Source organism: Lentinula edodes (assembly GCF_021015755.1).
Source record: "Lentinula edodes strain Le(Bin) 0899 ss11 chromosome Unknown C8R40scaffold_28, whole genome shotgun sequence".
Classification (NCBI taxonomy): Eukaryota; Fungi; Basidiomycota; class Agaricomycetes; order Agaricales; family Omphalotaceae; genus Lentinula; species Lentinula edodes.
In genome coordinates, this window is record NW_025764334.1 from 420,056 (window position 1) to 444,666 (window position 24,611).

At 46.3% G+C, this 24,611-nt stretch overlaps 7 protein-coding genes across 7 annotated transcripts; 3 read left to right on the plus strand and 4 right to left on the minus strand.

Annotated features, from left to right (window-relative positions):
* Positions 1 to 1,819: 1,819 nt before the first annotated feature.
* C8R40DRAFT_413069 (uncharacterized protein) lies at positions 1,820 to 3,547 on the minus strand. Its single transcript, XM_046234984.1, has 11 exons — positions 3,414 to 3,547; positions 3,323 to 3,360; positions 3,232 to 3,270; positions 3,136 to 3,174; positions 3,028 to 3,082; positions 2,838 to 2,971; positions 2,665 to 2,778; positions 2,522 to 2,596; positions 2,384 to 2,460; positions 2,218 to 2,330; positions 1,820 to 2,165 (listed from the first exon to the last, which is right to left on the minus strand). Exons 1-10 carry the CDS (start codon positions 3,477 to 3,479, stop codon positions 2,227 to 2,229), a joined length of 741 nt encoding a protein of 246 aa, XP_046084106.1. The 5' UTR covers positions 3,480 to 3,547; the 3' UTR covers positions 1,820 to 2,165; positions 2,218 to 2,226.
* Positions 3,548 to 3,756: 209 nt separating this feature from the next.
* C8R40DRAFT_1050902 (heme peroxidase) lies at positions 3,757 to 5,731 on the minus strand (the record flags this gene model as incomplete). Its single annotated transcript, XM_046224672.1, has 8 exons — positions 3,757 to 4,026; positions 4,082 to 4,447; positions 4,562 to 4,679; positions 4,736 to 4,849; positions 4,898 to 5,207; positions 5,261 to 5,333; positions 5,383 to 5,469; positions 5,525 to 5,731. 8 exons carry the CDS (start codon positions 5,729 to 5,731, stop codon positions 3,757 to 3,759), a joined length of 1,545 nt encoding a protein of 514 aa, XP_046084107.1.
* A 952-nt stretch (positions 5,732 to 6,683) lies between these two features.
* On the plus strand, positions 6,684 to 10,515 carry C8R40DRAFT_1115233 (uncharacterized protein; the record flags this gene model as incomplete). Its single annotated transcript, XM_046228552.1, has 6 exons — positions 6,684 to 7,489; positions 7,541 to 8,571; positions 8,622 to 9,461; positions 9,511 to 9,571; positions 9,624 to 10,034; positions 10,085 to 10,515. Coding segments are annotated over 6 exons (3,248 nt in total), but the record flags the coding sequence as incomplete, so codon positions are not given.
* An 87-nt stretch (positions 10,516 to 10,602) lies between these two features.
* Positions 10,603 to 16,693, plus strand: C8R40DRAFT_1161946 (uncharacterized protein; the record flags this gene model as incomplete). Its single annotated transcript, XM_046230191.1, has 20 exons — positions 10,603 to 10,695; positions 10,820 to 10,985; positions 11,037 to 11,485; positions 11,536 to 12,018; positions 12,077 to 12,787; positions 12,840 to 12,911; positions 12,965 to 13,145; positions 13,202 to 13,767; positions 13,821 to 14,045; positions 14,102 to 14,934; positions 14,988 to 15,039; positions 15,091 to 15,280; positions 15,339 to 15,457; positions 15,510 to 15,604; positions 15,661 to 15,823; positions 15,876 to 16,052; positions 16,112 to 16,390; positions 16,451 to 16,541; positions 16,580 to 16,587; positions 16,610 to 16,693. The coding sequence occupies 20 exons, from the start codon at positions 10,603 to 10,605 to the stop codon at positions 16,691 to 16,693; spliced, it is 5,037 nt and encodes a 1,678-aa protein (XP_046084109.1).
* Positions 16,694 to 17,052: 359 nt separating this feature from the next.
* Positions 17,053 to 19,835, plus strand: C8R40DRAFT_1071343 (uncharacterized protein; the record flags this gene model as incomplete). Its single annotated transcript, XM_046226322.1, has 3 exons — positions 17,053 to 17,337; positions 17,387 to 19,570; positions 19,635 to 19,835. 3 exons carry the CDS (start codon positions 17,053 to 17,055, stop codon positions 19,833 to 19,835), a joined length of 2,670 nt encoding a protein of 889 aa, XP_046084110.1.
* A 327-nt stretch (positions 19,836 to 20,162) lies between these two features.
* C8R40DRAFT_1115247 (haloacid dehalogenase-like hydrolase family protein) lies at positions 20,163 to 21,191 on the minus strand. The gene is made up of 4 exons (XM_046228553.1): positions 21,142 to 21,191; positions 20,930 to 21,093; positions 20,785 to 20,872; positions 20,163 to 20,728 (listed from the first exon to the last, which is right to left on the minus strand). Exons 1-4 carry the CDS (start codon positions 21,151 to 21,153, stop codon positions 20,240 to 20,242), a joined length of 753 nt encoding a protein of 250 aa, XP_046084111.1. The 5' UTR covers positions 21,154 to 21,191; the 3' UTR covers positions 20,163 to 20,239.
* A 601-nt stretch (positions 21,192 to 21,792) lies between these two features.
* Positions 21,793 to 23,797, minus strand: C8R40DRAFT_1051222 (uncharacterized protein; the record flags this gene model as incomplete). The annotated part of the gene is made up of 14 exons (XM_046224694.1): positions 21,793 to 22,043; positions 22,091 to 22,172; positions 22,227 to 22,316; positions 22,374 to 22,556; positions 22,616 to 22,663; positions 22,723 to 22,724; positions 22,780 to 22,824; positions 22,877 to 22,897; positions 22,952 to 22,969; positions 23,031 to 23,096; positions 23,146 to 23,236; positions 23,293 to 23,409; positions 23,442 to 23,623; positions 23,692 to 23,797. 14 exons carry the CDS (start codon positions 23,795 to 23,797, stop codon positions 21,793 to 21,795), a joined length of 1,302 nt encoding a protein of 433 aa, XP_046084112.1.
* Between the last annotated feature and the right edge of the window lie 814 nt (positions 23,798 to 24,611).

Sequence of the window (24,611 nt, forward strand, 5' to 3'; positions counted from 1 at the left end):
TAACGCCATTTACCGGTACCAACGGCTTTTGCAAATTTTCCTGCTGACTGATAGGCCAAATTCCCGAGGCTGACGGCCTTTAAAATTTTTTCCTTGGTGACCAATCAACTCCCGGTATTAATGGCTTTCGAGGGCTCAAGCCTAAGAGGGGGATACTGTCAAGCCCATGCCTCGGGCCTCCATTCCGCCGCTCGGTACTCCGAAGATCGATCTTTATTGTAATCTTTACCTTATTGTTCTTTCTCGCTACACATACCCTTTCATTCTAGTCCCTCCTTATTGTCTTTTACTTTACCCTGCAGGACTACATGTATAACTCCTAGTAGTTAGTCTGGCGCTCCGCACCGATGCGCCGCTCCGTAGATATAAATACTGCTTGTACGCTACCATAGTTCCTCAGTTTAATTATCAACTTAGATCTCCCTTCTCAACTTAACTCTTCTCTAAGTCTTCAGGCTCAACGCCTCAAAGTACGTTCCCCTCGACCTTAGGACTTGAACGTCCTCTGGTTCGCTCCTCGTCATCAGCGATACCGCCGCTCCGACCTGGCTGCTACTTAGCCTCTCTCTCTCTACTCTTGCTCTCCGGGGACTAACGGCGTAACGGCGGTGTTGTTAATAACTTCACTACTGTCCCACTCGTCTTCCGCACTTAGACACCTTGTGGCTTTGGCACGGTTACACGGGTTGCATGATCTTAACACAATCACATATATCAGCTACACATACCTTCCAATGGATGTTCCTCCTCCCCAAATGTGAAAGAAGCAACCTTTGCAACTGTGGCTGTTGTATCTGCCATAGGCTTCAACCCGTTACTGAGGAACTCAGAGCCCTGTTGCGCAGCTGAATCCAACGTTAAGTAGCTGGAAACAGGTCAAGCAGAATAAAGGGGTGGTCGCGGGTGCGGCACAAAGTAAAGGCTAACGGTGCAACATCGCACATGGAATCTAAGATGAAACAGAGGCAAAAACTCTGTGTGCAAACGATATGTTCAAATGTCAGTCAGCAACTTGTGATAAGGACATGGAGGAGGCGAAGTAAGAACAGGGCGGTAAAAAAGCTGGATTTGTTATTTGATGTGAAGGTGGTTGGTGGTACTCAACAGGTACAAAGGCGGCTTGCGCCCTGGCATGAATATCTGTCAACCGATTTCAGCCATACATCATACACTGAACTTGTGGTAGATATATAAAGGAGGCAGAGTGGGAACAGGACAAGAAACGGCTGGAGTTGTTATTTGAACAGGAAGTGAATACCTGCCGACCTACCTGAGCACGCTGCACACAACAGTGGAGGGACACTGGTACGGTAGACATGTGGTTAAACAGGACAAAAACGACAGGTTAGAATTAGAAACAAGCGCCGAAACCGTGGGTAAAGTTTCCGCAGCGCTAATAATATCGAGTAACAAATGACCTTTGCAAGCAAGGTGATACGCAAAGCACTGTACTGCCCTTTGCATAATTCCGTGAAAATGGGGGAAATTTTTTTTTACGGTCCGCCCATAAGCGAACTTGACCGAGATCTCCGGCTTGACAGTTTGGCTCTTGGCGTCGTACCAGCAACGGCGCCATACCTTCGCTCACTGTCTCCTCACAATGGGCATGCACCCTCAAATTCTTGAACAGGCTACAAAAAGCAACAGATTTGAGGGCACATCATCACGAAAGCCTAGCCCTAAGTAACAGCTATCTTATAGTGAGACTTTCAGATAATTAAGAGGCCCCGACGTGGTGACAGCGTGTCGGGATGTCGAGCGGGTGCTCGTGGTTGCTACGTCGGGTCGAGATCAAAACATTAGGCGAGCAGGGTCCGGAACATTCAACATTCGGACCGAAGAAAAAAAATTTTCCCCATTTTTACGGAATTATGCAAAGGGCAGTAACGCGGAGATTTATTTTTCCTATTGACATCTAGCATTTAGTAGGAACGGAAAACTCCTTACACGCCAACAAAATGTACCACAGCAAGAGGGTACAAGGATCGAATGTCATTTTGCTTGTTGACACGGAAATGCAAGGCGAAGCGGAGTTGAACGTTGGAACTTGAAGCACTGTAGACGTTTGTAGGCGTCAATCGGGAAACAGGTCGATCCCACGGCCACCAACTTTTGGAAGAGAAACAGATTGTTCATTAGACAAAGAACTTTCAGAATATACCCTCCTGGATAGATTTTCTCTTGATCAAATGATCTGAAGTAAAAAAGTGCACGTACGGAAATTTGTCATGACTCTTCCGCTAATGCGAGAGCTTGCTCTAAATCTTCTTCCTCACTCAGGACTGGGGCTGGTGGAGGATTCCCGTAAATGACTCTCTGTCCTAGAATAGCTGAACGGACACCTATTAAGAAGCGACAGCTATTGGTTTGTGAAACAACATACCAAAGTCAATTGAAAGTTGAAAGATGGCGCACACCTTGAATTGCAACGGTGAATTTTGAAGGAAAAAGTATACGGTCCTGACAATCAAATTCAATGAGCAAAGCAGGTTGGCATAATACTTCGCATGGTAAGTCTAACTTGAATGAATCGCCTCCGAGCCACCCAATCAAAGTAGACATACGAAAGCCGTATAGAGACCTTTGTTTGTAATTGCTGCAAGATCATGGAGTATCAAATTCAAGTGATGTCCTACTGCCCGTGCTGATAGACGCATCAAGTACCTGATAAGCTGCGGTATAGGGAGTGTGCTTTCAAGGCCTAGGGCGAAGAATCCCAGTAATGTGATAAACACGCGTGATCTACCGAATATGAGGAACAGGATTGCTTGGCACAGACTACGTCGGCAACGACAATGATCAAGAGGCGAGATGGCAGGCAGAGAAAGAGGGCGCACATTAATCCAGCCAAGAATTCGATGTATTGTGTATATGACGACCATTGCCAAAACGAATACAGTCTGTTGGAATTGCCGAGGTTCTCCGGACCAATCCTAGGGCGATATATTATGCAAATGTACAGTAGGGCAAGCTAATGAGGCTCGTACGGAATTAAGCAAAGTAATGAGCGAATATCTTGACACGCACCTGAGCCAAGATCATTAGAACCGACTGAACTAATAGCGCAAGCTCAAAGCGATCACTGAGTCGAAGTCATTTCTAAGCTCATACTTGAGTACAAAGTGACAGTCATACCCCAGCCAAAAGAAACATCTTGTAATGTTAGCTATCAGTCTTGAGGTGAAGGATGGGTTAATCGTGATAGAGAAGGTCATAGACGGGGACACATACAGAATGGCACAAACGTCTCGCGAGAAGCCAGTAGAATCTCTAAGTTTTAGTATGTCAGCTTTACGCTGGGAATAGAGTAAGTAGAGAGAACTTTTTCTTCACAATGGAATAGGCTTGGTCGGCATAAACCTAGTATGACCACCTCAACGATCAATATGACAAACTGAGACTGAGAGACAGACCAGTGGAGGTCCCACTGCCATGCCTATTGATGCAGCTGTAGATATCCATACTGTTGAAACAGTCATCACGACAAAGGTTTCTTCAGAATTTGGATCTGACCGAGCTCAGAATAGGATAGGATGGGAATCCGAATAGCGAGAAGTTATAAAACGGCCGCCGGCGCGGGAGGGAAGGCACGCGCCACGTGATCAAATGAGCTTTAATGACGCGTCGCGAGCTTCATCCGGTTACTGTATAATTACTACATACAAGTAGCAAAATACTTACAGATCAGTTTAACAAAAAAGGTTGAGTAAATGCATGTATTATCAATGGTAAGTAGAAGTAGTAAGAAGTTGAGATCTACGAAATCGTTACAAACGCAAAATTAACTACAGTCATGTCAAAGTTCTCTTGAACATACGACACGCCACCAATATTCCCAGAGATGCTCACAAAGTTCACAGTCTCGCTGATATTGACAGTAAAAAAAGTGAATCCCCCTTCGGATGGATTGCTGTCGTCGAGTTGTAGATTGGTTGTAATGACTGTCAGCAGGTATGGAGGGGCTGAAGCATCCGAATTTGGATCAAACGTAGTGATTGACACGCTGGAAGAAGTGTCACCACGGACCTGTTTAACATGAATTATTGGACCATCTCAAAAAAGTAGTAGTTGAATCACATACCGCCACGACGACTTTGCGGTATTCATTAAAAGACGAAGATAGAAGAACATTCTCGCTACGGCTATTATCGATGAACATTGAATCTTGCTCGATAACGAAGCCTGAACCACCGTTGTCGACTACGATGGGGTCAGAGCCGTCGTTTTCGTTGATTTCGAACCAAAATTTCGATATTGACGTGGACGCATTGATAGTCGCATTGAATGAATAACGTGTTCCTGTAAGACCTTGGAGGTTGCCAATGAGACTAAAGACGACCTGTTGCGTTGATATTGATGGAGAAGTGCATCCAATGGGCGGGCAGGATGATCCCTGCCGATCAACCCAGAGCATAGTCACTGTACGACTGGGGTTTTCGGTCATGACCTGTTCCATGATTTGTTGTGAGTACTTTCCAAATTTTGAAAGGGAGACACGCACTCGCAATGTGGTAGCCATAGACAATGTACCGTTCCAGTATGAGAATAAGGGTTCAGAGACGACATAGTCGAACGGCTCGGAGATAGGTTGAGATAGGGTCACACCGTTGGGAACAGTGTTGATCATACGCCCAATTAAATCCTTGCAGGTTTCAGCGAAGGTATCGGAGGAAAGGAAGCTAACCAGTGAGAGTCAGATATTGATTTTGAAGGGAGTGGCCACAAGTCGATACACCTTTGCATAGTTACATTTCCATCACTAGCAAAAATCCGGAAGTCTGACCTGGTGGTGACGTTCGGTCCGACAACTAGGATATTTTGAGTTGTGTTTTGAAGGTACTCGGATACACTGTAGCCCTTTAGATCAAAAAGGCGAGCAGAAGCAGGCCTCGCTTACACTGCGTTATCAAAATTAATGGTGGTGTCGAAACTTTGAACCACGTCTTCAGTATCCGTTACAATCAACGGAAAATCCACTTGTCTAACCCCTCCAAGAGTATGTCCGCACGCGACTAAACCTATCATTTCTGTAGGGGAGAATCCCTGGCGCCGGAAGGCTTCTGTGTGCGAGGCGAGATCCTGTTGGGGCTCTGGGACTGTTTCGGGACCGGGTTCGGTCGCGTCGACACGACCAGCACTGAAAGGGATAAGAGGACCTCCACATCCTGCGACAGCAAATACAGCCCCCAATGCGATTGTATCCGCCACTAAGAAGTATTGATGAATAAATATTTCACGCTTAGTTTTTGAAAGTTCCTACTTCCAAAAAACGGGGTAGCAATGCGAAAAGCCTTGAAATCGTTCAATGAATCAATCATTCCTTGGCCAATGTTCTGTACAACGTTTTAGAAAGATATAACACTAATCCAGCTAAATGTGTACCTGAGGTCGATCGAGTTCATACTGGATCGATGCGTCCAGCCCTCCTGAGCCGTCGTCGATATCATGGGTCGACATATCATGGTACGCCTAAGTTGTGCGATTTTAATGTAACTTCCAAGGTATATGTTTGACAAGTGCTCACGATACGAAGCCACTGTGCGGGAATTGTGGTGTTTTCCCGTGAGGGACAGTCTTGTACAAGGATGCCCATAGAACCCTCGTAGAGTTGGTTATCCGCGTATCTCAACTGGGGGTTAGGCCATTGGAACGTCGAGAAACTGTGCGCATAACCGATTAAGGTCAGGATTATGTTGACTCGAGAATACAAGAGGGGGAAAGAGTGAACCATGTAAGAGAGTTTGGGGTAGTTAGCGTTGAGCTTCATCGTTTGGTCATTTAAGTATGCCCAGCTCAATCGACTTCCACTCCCTGACCAGGCACACGCTTGGAATTGACCTTGGTTAAAATCCCTTACCGAGGGCAAAATTGGCCGCTACAAAGCAGTGTGCAGCCTTGTGCAACCCCCTTCAATATATTTCCTCAACCACCAGGTTGCATAGAAAGCGGAAATAAGGTTAATAAATCGCCTACAGATGTCATTTTTGAGCTAGACCAAAGGCATGTCCCCGGAGATAGGTGAGATACTTGATGAATTTTCTCTGAGTCCACCGCTGGTTCAGCAAAGCAACGCCAACTGCGCGAGCTGAGCCATAAGAATAACACATGAGACCATTGAAGCAGGGCTCTCATATGCAAGCTATGAGCGTCAATGAGAAAAACAGGGCATCTTTGGTGTGAAATAGCGGGACCAGGTCGTTTTAGACAAGGCACGGTCGCCGTTGGTATGTTGCTGCCTGGCTGCTGCCGACGGATGCCATTTCACAGCATATCTCAAATCGAATTTGTGCTAATTTGTGTCTTTGGTCCAAGCCCTTCTGAAGTTCCAACTCCAGCTACTGATCATCGATCAGTGGTTACCTTGTTTATTTGTTCGTACCAGCTTGATCCAACCCATGGTAATCACAAGATCAATATGGTTGACGTTTTAATGCATCCACGGTATATTATAATTCGTTGACGCATTTGGAGCAGTCGCAGTGGGCGTAGCCCTTTTGTGTGACATGATATATTGAGAGCAGATATTGGTTGAATGCAGTGACCAGAGTACTTACAGTACATACGACTTGGGGGATGCGATGATGACTGCTTGCTTGTAAGAAATGTTGAAAACGGTGTGAAATTCGCGTTCTTGATCGGCAGGATGCCGATTAATGGTTGATTTCGGGAATTACTCAAGTTGGAAATGCACCAACAACACCCTAATTATTGGCAGAGCCAGGCTCATCCGAACGCTCGATATCCTTCAGATCATTATCCAAATCAATATCCCGCTCAGAATGTACCAAAGCCCTCCCCGGTATTCCGATCGCAGGCCGAGTTAGGATTTGAACTACCGCCTGTGCGACCAGCACAAGGTCAACCACAGCAAAGACCTATGCCAAGGAGTGCGCCTCCTCCGCCCTCACAGCTGCAAGGTAGGCCTAGACCGCAGAGTATAGGGTACCCACAAGCCAGTGCCAATTATGCGCATGTACCGTCGATGCATACAAATAGAGTAGGCGGAATGCCGCCACAGCATGCTAGAAGTTCAAGCGCTAGTCCAACTCGGAAACCGTTGCCATCTCCATCTCCTGCATCTCCTATAGAAAGCACTCGGCCACTCACAATCACACAAAGCTCAGGATTCGCTCCGTTGTCGCCTAATCATCCTCACAGCAGGGATCTTTCAGCATTCTCCAGGTTCAATCAAGAAAGAATGGCCAGTGGTGCTATCAGTCCAGGTACCGTCAGGAATGTCGGTCCTGTAAAACCCTTTCCCAATTCTTATGCACCACAACAGTCTCAATATCAGTACAAGGATCCTGTGACCACCATGTCATCTGTGTCCTCTTTCTCAGCCCCGCCCTCACAACAAATGCCTTCCCTGCAGGCTTCTAATCCCGTGACTATCAACACCCCGACGCGTAGACGTGTCAGCCCGCCCAGGTTTTTTGGTAATAGCAGTGTTTCCTCGAGTAGAAATCATAGTCCTGAAAAGGCCAATATTGTACGTTTCCGATATCACTTAATTTCTTGATGACTATTGAATACAATATAGAATACATCAGCTACAATGACCAACTCACACTCATATAACTCTCCTCATCCATCACACACACATGCACCACAAACTTCTACTTCGCAATCCCGAGTTGCCACGTCTTCCCTCCAAACTGCTCCGCAATCAAATTCCACCTTTTCGTCCATCTCTAGTGCAGCCGTTCGCCAGCAGAATCCAATATTTGAGACCAAGTTCTTCTCGACTCGTTCTGGTTTTAATGCAACCTCAGGCTCTGAAACCAAATTTGTGCCTCTTTGGAAGAGAGACAAACCTGTCAACAATATCGGTGGAAGCTCTAGAGAAACGGAAAGAGGTAGATCTACGACAGTGCCGCCTACATCGCCTGGCAGGCCTTTACCGCAACCCACTCCAAATCGTTTTCCAGCCCCATATACTGTAGAAGAACCTGACGATGATGCAGCAAATACTAGTCTTGAAAGTGAGACCACTTCATCTGAAGTTTCTGGCGTCTCTGCCGCTTCTGGAATATCTGGGAATAGTCAACGGAGTGGTGGGAGTAATGGGCCAGGCATTTTAGATTTGCGAGGGAGTATACCTCAACCTCCCAGTATGGATCGTGCGGTAGTCACTACGGGTGCCATTCCTACTCATAGCATGGGCTTTCGATCTGGAGCCAGGAATATTCCTCAGCCCCCGGGAATGGACCGTGCTGGCGCTACGACAGGAGCTATTCACGAGGGCAGCACGGGTAGTATGACCCTTCGATTTGCCAAGATGGAGTTGGATTTAATGGGGAGTGGAAGTCCATGGCCTCAGGATCTTCCTCCGTTGCCTCGAGGTCCTGGAAGCGGTTTCAGTAACAGCCAATCGTTCTCAAGGCCGACTTCGGCGCATCCTCCTTCGTCTAGCCCACGACACTCACATACTCAATCCCAACCGCAAACACATTCATCCTTTGCCAACGTCAAGATCTCTAACCATAGTGGTCCGCGAGGCAAGGCTGAAAGGACAATTCCAGATTATGACCTAGATGAACCCCCTCCTCGGCCGGCTAGTGTTAGTTTCAGGTGGGTGTCGCGTTTTTTGTTCAAAAATTCATGTTGACGACTAATTGTAGTGCGAGGAGCGTTAGCCCTGCGGGTTCTACTGCAAGCAGTACTTCTGGTGCACTGGAACGTTTCAAGCGGAATACTCAACAACCTGCTCAGCCTCAGCCTCAGCACGCCTCCTACCCCCGTTTGAACGACCGTCCCGAGAGCATTGGTCATTCCATAGCATATGCAGGTGTAAAAATTGAGTCTCCATCACCACTTGGTGGGAAAGAAAAGATGGCCGATGTGAGAAAAATGGAAAACGATTCCAAAAGCACCTCACATTCACAACCGATTCCAGCGATAAGGTTTGAAAATAACGATCGCAGAAGCCAACCAAATCAATCAGAAGTCCCAAGGATCACCTTTGGAGATGACGAAAATGAAAGCTCAGGTATTCAAATCACTGGGCAGGGTACCTCCACCCCCAGAAACATTATCGGTAATGATAGTGATGATAGTGATGATGACAACAGTAACGCGTCGCCATTTGGCCCGTTAATCCGTGTCAGTGCAGAAAATGAAGGTCAACAGTCTACTCCCAACCCGCCTCAAATTATGTTCGAGGTTCCGGGCATGGGTGTTGATTCACAATTTGGAGGACCCGTCATCCACGTTTCTGACGAGAGTGACCAAGATACCCCACGAAGAAGAGGTAAAGACGTAACTACTGCCCCTCATCAAGGTGGACCTCGAGCTCTACCCGCTGTTCGTTCAGGAGCAAGCCAGTCGGGAAGGGGAGGTTTGACCTGTCCAGCTTGTGTTCGGCCGATCATTGGTCGTGTAGTCGGTGCGATGGGAATGAAATGGCATCCGGATTGTTTTAGGTGCACTATATGCAATGAATTATTGGAATTTCAGTCAAGGTGGGTGGTCATCTCCTCACAAGAGCCTCCGTATTGATCACTTTTTAAGCTATGAGGGCATAGGTGAGGATGGAATCAAGAGACCGTATTGTCATCTAGACTATCATGAGGTATGAAAACGTAACTTCATTCTTATTGCAAACGTACTGACCATTTCTGTAGACGTTTGCCCCCCGGTGTTATCACTGCAAGACGGCTATCGTTGAAGAGCGATTCATCTCTTTGAATGATACTGCATTAGGACGAAGAACTTACCACGAACAACACTTTTTCTGTGCCGAATGTGGTGATCCTTTTTTAAGCCCTAGTTCTGCGGCCAAACACAACCATGAGCGGGATTTTGGGAAAAGCGCTGGAGGAGAATTGACGTTTTCCGGAGATGGGACGTTTTCTTATGATGATGATGAGGATAACGTGGGCTTTACCGTGTTCAAGGGTCACCCATATTGCGAAGCATGTCACGTCAGGTTGCGGTTACCCAAGTGTAAAAGATGCAAGAGACCAATCCGGGACCATATGGAGGCAGTGGAAGCATTGGGAGGGAAGTGGTGCTGGGAGTGTTTCCGATGTACGGTAAGTAATCTAGACTTTGAGTCAGACTATTCGCTTATCTCTTATGACAGAATTGCGATCAGCCATTTGAGGACCCATCGTACTTTGAAAGAGATAGGAAACCTTATTGCGAGAATTGTTTTAGTGTTATGATTCGCAATGAAATTTGAGCTGGTTTCGACTATGTTTTGAATACAGTATCTTTTTTGCGCTGTGAACGATAGTTCGGTCAATTATTAGTATATCATCGACGCGTGTATCGATTTGATGTACCGACTTGTGTGTCTACATCATTTGAAAGAATGACTTGCGATTATCGAGGTAGGAAATCATAGATCACAGCCTCATGTATAGTGCAAGGTCAAAACACTACATCGCAGGCAGTCCATCCTTAAGTTGGTTCTTGGAGGAAAAGATATCAAAACGAAAATGGTGAGCAGGAAAACAGTTGCACCCGAGGACGTACGCTCATCTTCACATTCAGTGGAGGCGAATCGGATCACCGACAGGTGTGACAAACGTGACAAGACCTCCTTCCCATTTCCAATTTGGCTCCTCCTCGTCCTCCTCTTTTCATTCGCCTTCCAGAATGGCGGCTCTTGACATTTCGAAACCTATTGCTTTCTGCGAGCACCTTCAACTTTCGAGCCTTGGTGTTCAGCCCGCTTCTATCTCTTTCCAGGTGTGTACGACACGCTTCGCTGGCGTTCAACTTTGCTAATTGACTTTACTTTTCGTTCTGCCTGACTTTAGGTATTTATTTATCATTGAATAATTCCAGAATATGCTCTGACCACCTTGTGAAGACATTGACACTCGAATCTGATCATTTCATTTGCGTTCGCGAAAAAGTCAACGAACAAAACCAAGTGGTCATCATCGACCTTTCAGATGCTAACAATGTTATGCGTCGTCCTATCTCTGCGGACTCAGCTATCATGCATCCACGGCAGAAAATTCTTGCTCTCAAAGGTACGTGCTTGTGTCCTTCGAGATTCCATTGATGTTCTGACGTCTTCTCAGCTGGTCGGACATTGCAGATTTTCAACATAGAGACCAAGCAGAAGGTCAAATCTCATAACAATAATGAAGACATTGTTTTCTGGAAATGGGTTTCCGACAACACCATTGGAATGGTTACTGAATCATCCGTCTACCACTGGTCAATAACGGATCAAACTTCCCCCCCACAGAAAATCTTCGACCGACACGCTACTCTCGCAGGGACCCAAATTATCAACTATCGTGTATCTTCGGATGAAAAGTGGCTGGTCTTGATTGGAATTTCCGGAAATTCTACCAATCCCTCGGCGTTCAAAGTTAAAGGGTCAATGCAGCTTTACAGTAGGGATCGGGGCGTGAGCCAACCTATCGAGGGTCATGCTGCTGCATTTGCGGAGGTCAAGCTGGACGGAAATCAGCACGTCACGAAACTGTTTACTTTTGCAGTTCGTACAGCTACAGGTGCTAAAGTGTGTGTCTCTATTACTTCACGTATTCGTATTCTGAACATCAGATATAGCTTCACGTCGTTCAAATAGACCATGCTGCTCCAGACCCGCCGTTTGTCAAGAAGGCAGTAGACGTGTACTTCCCTGCTGAAGCCACGAATGATTTCCCCGTATCAATGCAGGTGTCCAAGAAACACGGTATCGTTTATCTGGTCACTAAATATGGTTTCATTCATCTTTACGACCTCGAATCTGGCGCTTGTGTCTACATGAACCGTATCTCGGGCGAGACTATTTTCGTGACCGCCGAACACGAAGCTACGAACGGTATCATTGGCGTGAACAAGAAGGGACAGGTGTTGAGTGTCAACGTGGACGACCAAACTATTGTCCCTTATGTCCTGACTACGCTCAACAATACCGAGTTGGCTTTCAAGCTCGCTAGTCGAGCTAATCTCCCCGGTGCCGATGACTTGTATATCAAGCAGTATCAGTCGTTGTTCCAGAGTGGTCAGTATGGCGAGGCTGCGAAAATTGCTGCGAATTCTCCCAGGGTAGGCATAATCCTCTGTCTGTTCAGGCGTGGCCCCTTGTGCTGATATCTTGTTACAGGGAATCCTTCGTACTACGCAAGTCATCGAATCTTTCAAATCAGCGCCTACTCCACCTGGCGGACTTTCTCCTATTCTGCAATACTTTGGTATTCTGCTTGAAAAGGGGGAATTGAATCATCTCGAGTCTTTGGAGCTTGCCCGTCCAGTTCTGCAACAAGGCCGGAAACAACTTTTAGAGAAGTGGCTGAAGGAAAACAAGTTGACATGTAGCGAGGAACTTGGTGATGTCGTACGACTACACGACATGACCCTTGCGTTGAGCGTTTACCTTCGCGCCAACGTCCCCAATAAGGTTATTGCTTGCTTTGCGGAGACAGGACAAATTGAGAAGATTGTTTTGTATGCGAAGAAGGTTGGGTACAGTCCCGATTACGTTGCTCTCTTACAACATGTCATGCGCGTCAATCCCGAGAAAGGTGCAGAATTTGCGTCGCAGCTGGTTAACGACGAGATGGGTCCTTTGGTTGACGTGGAACGAGTGGTTGACATCTTCATGTCTCAAAACATGATCCAACCTGCCACGTCTTTCTTACTTGATGCGCTGAAAGATAACAAACCCGAACAAGGGCCACTGCAGACGCGTCTGCTCGAGATGAACCTTATGCATGCTCCGCAAGTTGCTGACGCCATTCTCGGGAACGAAATGTTCACTCATTATGATCGTCCACGTATTGCAAACCTTTGTGAAAAGGCTGGATTGATGCAGAGAGTGAGCATTATGAGCCTAACCACTATTCTTCATTTTTACCATCATATGACAGGCCCTCGAGCATTATGAAGACCTCGCGGACATTAAACGTGTCATTGTCCATGCCACTACGTTCCCGGTCGATGTAAGCTGTGACATCTTGAATCTGTTCATGTTTCCTAACGCCTAGAATTCAAGTGGCTCCTTAACTATTTTAGTCGTTTGACTACGGACCAGTCGATGGGCTGCTTACAGGAAATGCTTCGTGTGAATATGCGACAGAATCTCCAGGTCGTCATCCAAGTCGCCACCAAATACTCTGATATCCTTGGCCCTGTCAAGTTGATTGAATTGTTCGAGAATTTCAAGACGTTCGAGGGTGTGTTATTCTCTTTTTCCCTGTTTGTCAAATTTTACTAATCTTCATCTGTCTAGGTCTTTATTACTACCTCGGCGCTATCGTCAATCTTAGCACTGACCCTGAGGTGCATTTCAAGTATATCCAGGCCGCGACTAGAACTGGTCAAATTCGCGAAGTCGAGCGGATCTGTAGAGAGAGCAACTATTATAACCCCGAGAAAGTGAAGAATTTCCTGAAGGAAGCAAAACTTTCCGATCAGCTTCCTCTCATCATTGTCTGTGATCGGTTCGATTTTGTCCATGACCTCGTTCTCTACCTGTATCAGAACAACCTCATCAAATTCATCGAGGTGTATGTTCAAAGGGTGAACTCAATTCGTACTCCCCAAGTTGTAGGTGGTTTGCTGGATGTTGATTGCGATGAAGCCACCATCAAAACTCTTCTTTCTTCTGTTACTGGCAACTTCCCCATCGACGAGCTTGTGCACGAGGTTGAGCAGCGCAATCGTCTCAAGTTGATACTTCCTTGGCTCGAGGCCCGGGTCCAGTCTGGTAGCCAGGATCCAGCTGTTTACAATGCAATGGCCAAAATTTACATTGACAGCAACAACAACCCTGAGACGTTCTTGAAAGATAATAACGTGAGTGACCTTGTTTATCGATTGTGATATACGTCGTCTTACACGGACATTAGCTTTACGAACCTCTTGTTGTCGGAAAGTTCTGTGAAAAGCGGGATCCCTACCTTGCCTATATCGCATACGCGAAAGGGTTTTGTGATGAGGAGTTGATCGCCATAACCAATGACAATTCGATGTTTAAGCAGCAGGCGCGCTACCTCGTGAAGCGTCGTCAGCCGGAGCTTTGGGCACAAGTCTTAGTTTCTGACAATATTCACCGGCGTGCGCTGATTGATCAAGTATGGCTTTCCTCAATGATCACTTTCTGTTTTTCTGTTATTCACTGTTCCATTAGATCGTCGCCACCGCTTTACCTGAGTCTACCGATCCCGACGACGTATCGGTAACTGTCAAGGCCTTCCTGACTGCTGACCTCCCGATCGAGCTCATCGAGTTGCTGGAGAAGATCATCATCGAACCATCTCCATTCAGCGAGAACAAGAATCTACAAAATCTGCTTCTCTTGACTGCTATTCGGGCAGATAAGGGTAAAGTTGTTGGCTACATTAACAAGCTCCAAAACTACGACTACATGGAAATTGCTAAGATTGCAACCGAGCATGGTTTATTTGAGGAGGCTCTCACAATATACAAAAAGTACGACCAGCACGCCATGGCTATGACAGTCCTCGTCGAACACATAGTATCTTTGGACCGCGGCGTTGAGTATGCGAACAAGGTCAACCAGCCCGAAGTTTGGAGCAGACTTGCCAAGGCGCAACTGGATGGTCTTCGTATCAAGGAATCAATTGACTCCTACATAAAAGCTGAAGATCCTTCCAATTTCATCGAGGTCATCGAAATCGCTGATCGTGCAGGGAAACATGACGACCTCGTCCGCTACTTACAGATGGCCAGAAAGTCACTCCGTGAACCGAAGATCGATACGGAACTTGCATTCGCTTATGCAAGGACGGATCGTCTACACGACATGGAAGACTTTTTGAGCATGACCAATGTCGCAGATATTCTGGAAGTTGGAGAGCGGTGTTTCGAAGTCGAGCTGTATCAGGCTGCCAAGTTGCTCTTCCAGAGCATCTCTAATTGGGCTCGGCTCGCGACCACTCTTATCTATCTTGGTGAAAATCAGGCAGCAGTCGAAAGTGCCCGAAAGGCTGGTAACACACAGTACGTTGCATCAGTCAGTGTCGAATGACGGTGACATTGATTCAGAACTTCAGAGTCTGGAAGCAGGTTCATGCCGCTTGTATTGAGAAGCAGGAATTCCGTTTGGTGAAATTGCTTGCTTTCGTCGGACGTGTATGGAACTGACATGCAGCCTAGGCACAAATTTGTGGCCTCAATATCATTGTGCATGCAGAAGAGCTCGGTGCCCTGGTCACTATGTATGAGCGTCGTGGCTACTTTGAGGAAATTATCAGCCTGTTAGAAGCAGGTTTAAGTTTGGAACGTGCGCACATGGGCATCTTCACTGAACTCGCTATTCTCCTCAGCAAGTATAAACCCGCCAAACGCAAGTTCAAATTCTCTTTCTTTGTTCGATGAAACAACTGAATGATCTTTGTCGACAGTCATGGAGCACCTTCGGCTATTTGTTGCACGTATCAATATTCCCAAGGTGATCAGAGCGGTAGAGAAGGCACATCTTTGGCCTGAGTTGGTCTTCTTGTACATCAAGTACGACGAATTTGTACGTCTAATTTTTACTTACGGTCTGTTACATCCATTGATTTCGCATCAAGGACAACGCTTCTCTGGCCATGATTGAGCGTTCGGCTGATGCTTGGGAACACAATCAATTCAAAGACACCATTGTTCGTGCTGCAAACGTTGAAATGTCAGTTATTTGTGGTCGATCTTCTGGTTGTATAATTCAGTTTCATGCATTTACAGATACTATAAGGCTTTGTCGTTCTACCTTCAGGAGCAGCCAACGTTGCTCACGGACTTGCTTACTGTGCTGATCCCCCGTATTGACCATTCTCGTGTCGTCTCCATGTTCCGCAAGATGGATCACATTCCCCTCATAAGATCATATCTCATTGCTGTTCAACACGTAGGTGCCAAAACGGATTCCTTGAATATATAGACTCATACTTCATATACAGCTCAACATCGAAGCAGTAAATGACGCGTACAATGACTTGTTGATTGAAGAAGAGGACTACAAGACCTTGCGGGACAGTATTGACAGCTTTGACAACTTTAACAATGTCGCTCTCGCTCGACGATTAGAGAAACACGAACTATTAGAGTTCCGCCGACTGGCTGCACATTTGTACAAGGTACATCAGCCTTCATCCTCTCATTTTATTGAAACCATTGATGCCTTTTTTGAATGAAGAAAAACAAACGCTGGGAAGAATCAATATCACTTTCTAAGCAAGACAAATTGTACAAAGACGCTATGATTACTGCTGCAACTTCTGCCACACATGAGGTTGCCGAAGAACTACTAGGATACTTTGTGGACATTGGTAACAAAGAGTGCTTCGCAGCAATGCTCTATGTTTGTTTCGATCTACTCAGCCAAGATGTCGTGGAGGAACTATCCTGGCAGCACGGATTGAACGACTTTTATATGCCTTACAAGATCCAAAACTCAAGAACCCTTGTTGAAAAGGCGAGTTTCACGCTATCTGTCGATGTTCAAGACTGAATGAGATCCTCGATACGCCTATAGATACGCCAGCTGGAGAAGGAGGTGAAAGACTATTCAAAGAAGGAGTCAGCGAAGGAAAAGGCGGAGTCTGAGGCACCTATCATCAACCCAGGTCTGAACACACTGCTTTTGACAAATGGGTATGTCTAGGTTGTTCTGTAACTCCTACTGTCGCTGAAGATGTTACATAGATATGTGGGGCAGGCCCCTCCCATGAATGGAATGGTACCGGCAATGACTGGGTTCGGCAGTGGGATGTTCTGATCCTCGTGTATTTCCTCTCGTGAATTCTGTGGATGCGATTATTTGTTTCTATCACTTACCTACTCAGTACTTTCAATTTCTCTATAAGAAAGTAGATGTACATTCGGACACGTCTTCCATAATTGTTCTTCCTCTCTTACTCTTTACTGGATTCCTTTCCGATCAATGACATCCTACATATGCCATCCAGATGCCATTCATTCTGTAAATTAGTGCCATAGCACCACTGATTACAGTAAGAGCGAGAAGCTTCGTCGATGTTGCCATATAGTAATTGTGCACGTGTCTTGTGTATATTTTGTCCCTCTAAACTATTCGTCCTTCCCTAGAATCTTTATTTACTTGTTACCGTGTGGAGAATGTCTCTCGCACTGTTACCAGATTCAGAGCCGCTCTCGAATACAGATGCGGCGTTTATACCCCAGACATCGACCCACAAGTTCCCTCACACTCGCGCTCAGCTTTCTGCCTTTTCCCGGCAATACAAAGCCTCGGACAGCTACGATAGCGATGTTGAAGGAGGCGAGGAGCTGACCAGAGTGCCTTCTGCCTTTGTCAATAGAGTTGTCAGCTTACTCGTTGAAGAACGTGAGGACGAGCTTAGAGAGCTGTTGAAAGACACCTATGGAGTCGATGATCAGACGGTGTGTTTCTATTTTGTTATACCATACAATGATACTGATATGACTGTAGGTTGAAAATAATGTACTAGACCTGATGCACAAACATCGAGACGATGTTGCCGGCGTCCCATTCTTATTTCTAACTCCCACCCGCCGCCCAATATCGAGGCCGTCGTCAAGAGCCTCTACACCTTCGGCTCGGCTCCCCTCAGGTCGTTCAGAAACGCCAAATTCTGCTCCAAGTTCTCCTCTGGCTCAGATTTTTCGCAGACCGTTGCTAACATCACCGTTGGCCAGTGGTGTACAGGCAACTTCATATATGTCTGCCCGCAGTGACTATTCTGCGTCTCCCTCTTCCTCTCCCATCCTTCCATATGCGCACGCCACTCATTTTCATGCCCAGTTTACTGCAAGTCTTCCTGCATCACCTCTATCGTCTCCACGCTTGTTGAACGCGAAAGCATCAGAATTCAAACCCATTCCCCGCCCTCTCTCCGCAGCGTCTTCGAATCCGGGGCCAGTGAGGTCAGAGTCTCCGGATCTTTGGGCTCATAGTCCTTTCCGTGCCACCTCCAATCTTGCTATCGCTGCGCCACTTCTTCCCGACCAGCCAGGCCTTTCCAGATCTACCACTCCCGTTCGCTCCCCGTTACGTCAGGACACTGGGGATGAGGATGAGGATGATCCCTTCGATCCGTTTGGTCCCAACGGTGATCATCCACCATCCTTCCAAGTGTCAGATTTTGATATTAATCAGTGGGAACCCGACTACAACGTACACCCACCACTGAATCCATATGCATTTGAGTTCACCCCTCCTTTCCTCCCTCCCGAAGGATCTGAGGATACCTTAGGAATGTCGGGCATGTTAAATGATATGACCATCGAACCTGATACCGATCCAGATGCTGCTGCCGCACTTTTGACAAATGGGATGACACCCTTTGATGTTCTCACTTCGGTGTTTGGATCAACCCTTGCCCCATCTGAACTCGAAGAGGCGCTGGCCGCGAATGCATATGATTTCGACCGCGCTATGGCCTGGCTCGTTGATCGTGCTCTCCCTCTGCAGCAGCAGCAGCCAAACGGACTTACACCCCAACAACGTATGCAGCCTGTTGGTGGGAGGGTGACCGTTGTCCCTCGTGGTCCTGGAGATCGAGGAGGTTATCCTCCGTCTGGTCCCCAAAATCGTCCAAATCTCAATGGTCGCTACGTCAATGGTCGTCCCAATGCAGGTGGTAATCGCGTGTGTCGATACTTCGTCGCGGGAGAATGTCTTAGAGCAGATTGTCGCTTTAGTCATGACCTAGAACGAGCGTTATGTCGTTTCTGGCTCAGAGGCACTTGTGCTAAAGGAGAAAGTTGCGAGTTTTTGCATCATCTTCCGAAAGATGTCGATGTTCAAAGTTTAGGTGCCATTTTAGCTCGAGTCAACATCAATTCCAACAATCATCATAACCAGAACCACAATAGCGCGCATAACCCTCCATTAGATGACTTCCCAGTGCTAGGACAGACTAATGGCAATGACAATAAGAATAAACGGAGCGTCTACGCACCTGGCGCTGACTCCGGGAGGACAAGATTTGCTGCTGCAGTGAAAAAACCTCCCCTAGCTTCCACAAGCCTTGGATTGACCTCTATGGTGCCAGGAAGTCACAGCAATGGGGATAATGCAGCTCGAAGGGAGGCGTTGGGCACTTCTGCCGCAGCAGATCTCCATCATCGTTCCGCAATTATTGCTCCTCGTTCATCTCCCCGCCTACGCCTTCGTCCCCCTTCTCTTTTGCCTACGTTGATGACAGGCGAATCCTTAAACAACTTGTACATGACATACCGTTCTCGTGCTCTCCAGCTTGGACAGGCTCGGAACGCTTGCTTGTCCAGAGCTGCGGATGCATGGAGACGAGGAGATGGCGCTGCTGCGAAACGATTCAGTCGGGAAGGTCACGACCTAAATGGGAAGATGTCCGCAGAGATGAGACGTGCTGCTGGCGAGCTTGTTCGCGAGCGTGCATTAGAAGCTGAGAGGGCGGTCAGAGCAAGAGATCTGGGATGGTCCGACGACAATGCTGACAGAACCTCCAGAGGCAAGTTGGCTGGTGCTGGTCTTGGTGTCATCCTCGGAGTCGCAGGTTCTGGAGTTGGGGACGGGAAACTGACTGCTGAGGAGAGAACAGAAGTCGCCCTTGATTTGCATGGGCTGCACGCGAATGAGGCAACGGATGTTTTAGAGGAATTCCTTCTTGCGGTGAGTCGTTTGAATGCGAACTATCTTGATTTTATTCGGAGCCTGATTGGCTGTCGTTCCATAGCTCGAAGCCGAGTTCTTCTATGGACTCGCGTATATAATTGTAGGCGAGCAAAAGCACACCGGCACGCAAGATGTGGCCCGTGGCGCAGGTCGTGTCAGGCTGGCCACTGGTGTGCGTGAATGGATCCACCGTTGGGGATACCCATGGAGCGAAAGAGATGGTATTATATGCGTCGATCCTCTGACGCATGCAGAGGAGTGAAGTCAGAAGAAAAGACATTCAAAAACTACGCCACAGGAAGAAAAACAAAGTGTCAAAATAATAGAATCATGAAACAATACCCAAAAGAAAGAAAGAAAGGATCTATGGAAATATTCTTGTACGATGGTTGTGGTTGATATGTTGCACTACTGTATAATTCACTTTATTCACATTTGATTCTTGCTTTCACTTGGTTTTTTGTTTTCTTTTGCAGGTTATCTCTTATCCTACCTTATTCTTCTCTTGAGTTTTTTGGCTCAATTCCTCAGCTCAAATTTTCAGTATCTTCCATTCCTGCCCATTTCTTGTAGTTACTCAATTTGTTATGTATAAAATTAACAATTCTGTGTTCTCAAACATGCCCTGGACTAGAAATGCGATTCATCAAATGTCAAGGCAGAAGTTTATGGAGCATCAGATACATTGCACCCAGCCTGCTCCAGGCAGTTCTCAAATTCAGCCCAATCATACATGACTGCAGCGGCGCCAATGTCCTTTAGTGACTTTGCCATCTCATTTCTCTTCTCTGGAGTTTCGTAGCTTCCAACGTACGCAATCACCGGAATCCCCGCGCGGACAGCACTAGTAGCACCACTTTTGCTATCTTCTACGGCAACGCAAGTGGCAGGCGGAGCACCAAGCTTCTCACAAGCAAATAGATATATCGCAGGATCAGGTTTGGATGTCGGTTTGGGTAAGGAAGTGGCTGCGGAAAATACTCTGTCGGGAGGGAAATACACCGCTTGATTGGCTTTCTCGAGACTCGCCACGACTCGCCGGTGAGCAGAGGAACTCACTACACCCATCTGATACTTCCCGCTCTGGGCCAGTTTCTTCAAGATCTCGTTCGCCCCAGCACAGGGTACCAGTTTCTCCTTCAGCTTTTCAATGACCTACATATAATCAGATCATGAGGATTTGACTGGCAAGGAGCTCATGTAATAATTACCTTGTCCTCTTCCATAGCCACATACTTTTCTAGCTGTTCGCTTGGGATCGTGAACTTATACTTATCTTGAAGGTCCAGCAGCATGCCCCTGTCGGAGTGAGATTGAACGATTGCACGTAAAATATAGGGCTTGGTGTGGACGTACCTAAAGTTCTTGCCAACAAAGTCCACCATTAATTCATCTCCAGTATATCGATCAGTCACATCCTGAGACGATAATATCTCATTCGCAAGCTCTGCACAAGCCTCGAAGGCCAAAGCTTCAGATAGGACAAGGGTGTTATCGCAATCAAATAGGATATGTGTGGTCTAAAAATGTGTGTTAGTTGACGAAAGCCACTTCTGAAAAGTGGTTACCTTGGGCTTCATGGTGGATGGAAAGGAAGGATCAGCCTGTGTAGATTATATCGGATTTAGTTCGGCGAGCAAGATAGCTCCACATATATATCTACACTATATTTTCTCAATTACTGTATGTATTTTGGGTCTTTTACACAGAAAACATTCAGAGCATGGTTGATGAGAAGATCCAAGTTTCAAAATTTCACGCCTGACACAAACCTCAGCTTTGGGGCCAGCAGATTAGACAATTAGCAGCACTTTACATGATGCCCCTTCAAGTGAATGTCATTTAATCTCTTTGTAGGAAACAGCAGTTCAACGATAGCGACAATAATCCTGAAACTTTGAAGGCCTGAAGCAGTGGCCCACAGTATAGACACGCTACGTCATATTACCCATATCCGGATGTGGCGGTGACCTCGTGTACATAGCTCCGATGTAGCTAGTACATGTTGAAAAAATTTGCGTTCTGAACTGTTCTGAATTAAAGTAGAGTGTTAGATCTCCGAGTATAATTCGACCCGGATGATACGCATACAGGATATATAGACTATGCATATATATATATACAGGCCTGCATCCATAGCCTAAATGGTGTTTGGCCTTAAATACATCAGACGACGTGCTAACTTAAGGATTTAAGGAAGAAATAATTTTAAAAAGTATTCAAAAACCGAAGATGTGGCATGAGAATGCCATGATAAAGAATGCTAACAAGGTACGACCACTACCAAGTTCCATTGCCTGATGAGCTGCGTTTGTGGAGGCAGCTGATTCTCCATTTGAGCTCGAGTTCGTGGAAGAAGCGGAACTCGAAGGACGGGAGGACGCTGATGTGGAAGAAGAAGAAGATACGGTGGAGGTACCGTTAATGGGCGATATTCGCGATCCTGTGGTTGTTACAGTTCCGGAGATGTCTATGGAATGGGTCAGAATATATTTATTAATACAATGCAATGCTCACATTGCTCGAACGTCGGAAGTGAGTAGTTGGTTTCGAGATAGGGTTGTGTCTTGTTCAGAGAAACTCCAACAGGGACGATATACTGGAGATTTTCCTTCAGATCTTATTCAAAAATTTCTTTGGGCTGATCATATACCTGGAAAGCGCTTTTAAGCTGGGGATAATATTTCACTGCTTCTGACATAGTGAAGTTGTTCAGTTCATGGGTCAAGAGGATGGCACCAGTCTAAACCAAGACGTTCAGCAAACGACGCAACCTTCAACCCAAGTAAATTGAATTTACAGAATTGAATGCTCCACTGTTGGCCGTCTGAAGGAAATCGTTGTAGTTGGTCTCTACAGTTTCGTCGGTGATGGTCGTGCCGTCTACACTAGCATCTGCAGTGTCGTATTTCCACATGATCGTTTGCAATCCCAGTGCATTTGCAATCGCACGGATCCTATCGTCGATATCACCGTAAGGGGGCTACAAATAAGTCCTGTTAGGCTATCTCTCCTGGCACTCTGATGAGGTTGTGAACGTACTCTCCAGCAAGTAGGTGTTACTCCTACTGCGAGCTTTATCATTTGGATCTGTCGAAGTCACAGGTAAATCGCCATCCCCAATGTTTACATCATATGTATATGCGCACAGCTGATAAAATTTATGAGGAGTCACATTTCCAGGGTGATTTACTATGAAGACTTACTGTACCATAATTCTGCAAAAGCGTCTTCGCTGCCAACCGTTGTCACTGTTTTGGTCTAAATCAACGACTGTGAGTTGAGTGGAACTCGAGTACACACTGTAAGGATGAGACCAAGTATCTGATATTTTTCTGTTAGATAGATATAGGAATATTGAAAGTTTGAGAAACTCACGAACGCATATTTCATGGCCTACAATACAAACCCGGCACCTGAATGAGTCTGGAAATAAAATATATACAGCTCAGCTCACCCTCAGTAAGAGCACGCTGAGCTTCCAAAGGGGAACTCGCAACATTAGAACCGATGAAATAGAATGCTTCAAAGACTTTAGTGAAATTTCAAGAGAAGACATTGAACGCACTTACTCGCTTTTTGGTTCTGGCTCTGAAGATAATCATAGAACACATTGTGTGCACAGCTTGGACCATCGTCGAATCCATAACCTAAAGTAGCAGGCTAGGAAAAGGGGTTCAATCTGCAATAGAATGATAGGTTGTAACATGGGCACATACTTCTGGGGCATCGGCAACATCAGGGGGCAGGCCAGATAGTTTGGGTGTTGTACATTGATCATAGGTCCACCAACAGTCCGGATCGTCAGAAGAATAGTCTGACGGAGGAGGTTGTGTCTACGCAATGGGTCAATTTGGGTATGTTAAACCAAAAAAAGGGCGACTACCTTCGTGTCGATGCTAGTGGGAATGTTAGACGAAATTGAGTTCCACATGGCAAGCGCAGCTGAATCGTCGGGAAGAATAGAAGCAGGTCCCCAAAGGGGAGGGAAAGAGCCCATCTGGTCCGCGACAGGGGGGTAAGTATAAGGTGCACATTCCTGGTCGGGATCTGGGTTTAAGCAAAGTGGGATTGGAAATTAGGATAGCGCGACTGCAGGGATACCGACATAAATATACCAGTGATAGCAGCTTCTCCCTGTTCAGTTGTGCGGTCCTGAGCATTGACTAGGAAATGGGAAAATAACAAAGAAGAAAGAAAAACTTGAGGGAGGTTCAGCGTCATATCGCAGTCACCGGAATAATGAGTGAGGGAAAGAGAAAATGAACGACAAAAAAGCAAATAGAGAGTGTGTATAGGTCGGGTGTAGGACCAATGGAAGGGGGAAAAAGATGTCAGTGAACGAGGAATTATGTATGTAAATACTGTTTCTTGGCGTGACTACAGTTGAAACGAGAATGAATAAATCTAACGTTACAGGGAATTGAGCCCATTGGCTTCGGCCTGTAATATACCAGATATACGGGCTTCACAAGCCGCAGACCCAAACCAAACATGTTGCTTCTTGTTACTTGGCCACAAAAAATTTGAAGATACTTATATAGTGTACGTATAACCTTCCGGTGTCTTCGGCATTGAAGTTCTTATGTATAAGTCCTGAATATCGAGTCGACGTTGGAAGGATGCGGGGAAGATGAGGGAAGATGTCAGCAGGTGCCAGCCGGGTGTCAGCGGTATCGGGTGCGGCAATCGATAACGACACGTAGATTATGTAGATGGAGAATAAGCATTGTTATAAGGGCGTTGGTTGAAAATATGACCTTATAAGACCGGACAGAATGAACCTGAAACAAAATGCAAAGCTGCGGTATGTACGGTGAGGGTCATGTTCAGACTTGATAACAGGATCGAACCCGTGGACAACAACTCCTATCTAGTCCCCAGCATGTCCAGAGGCTGAGCTGAATGTTGAACAATGAGCTCATGTGCTCATGTCACGTCCTCGATCTCAAAAGTAACAATCCTTCTGCAATCAAAATATGGTACAAATATTGCCTCCATCATTGCCCAAAATACAATTTACAAAAACATACCTACG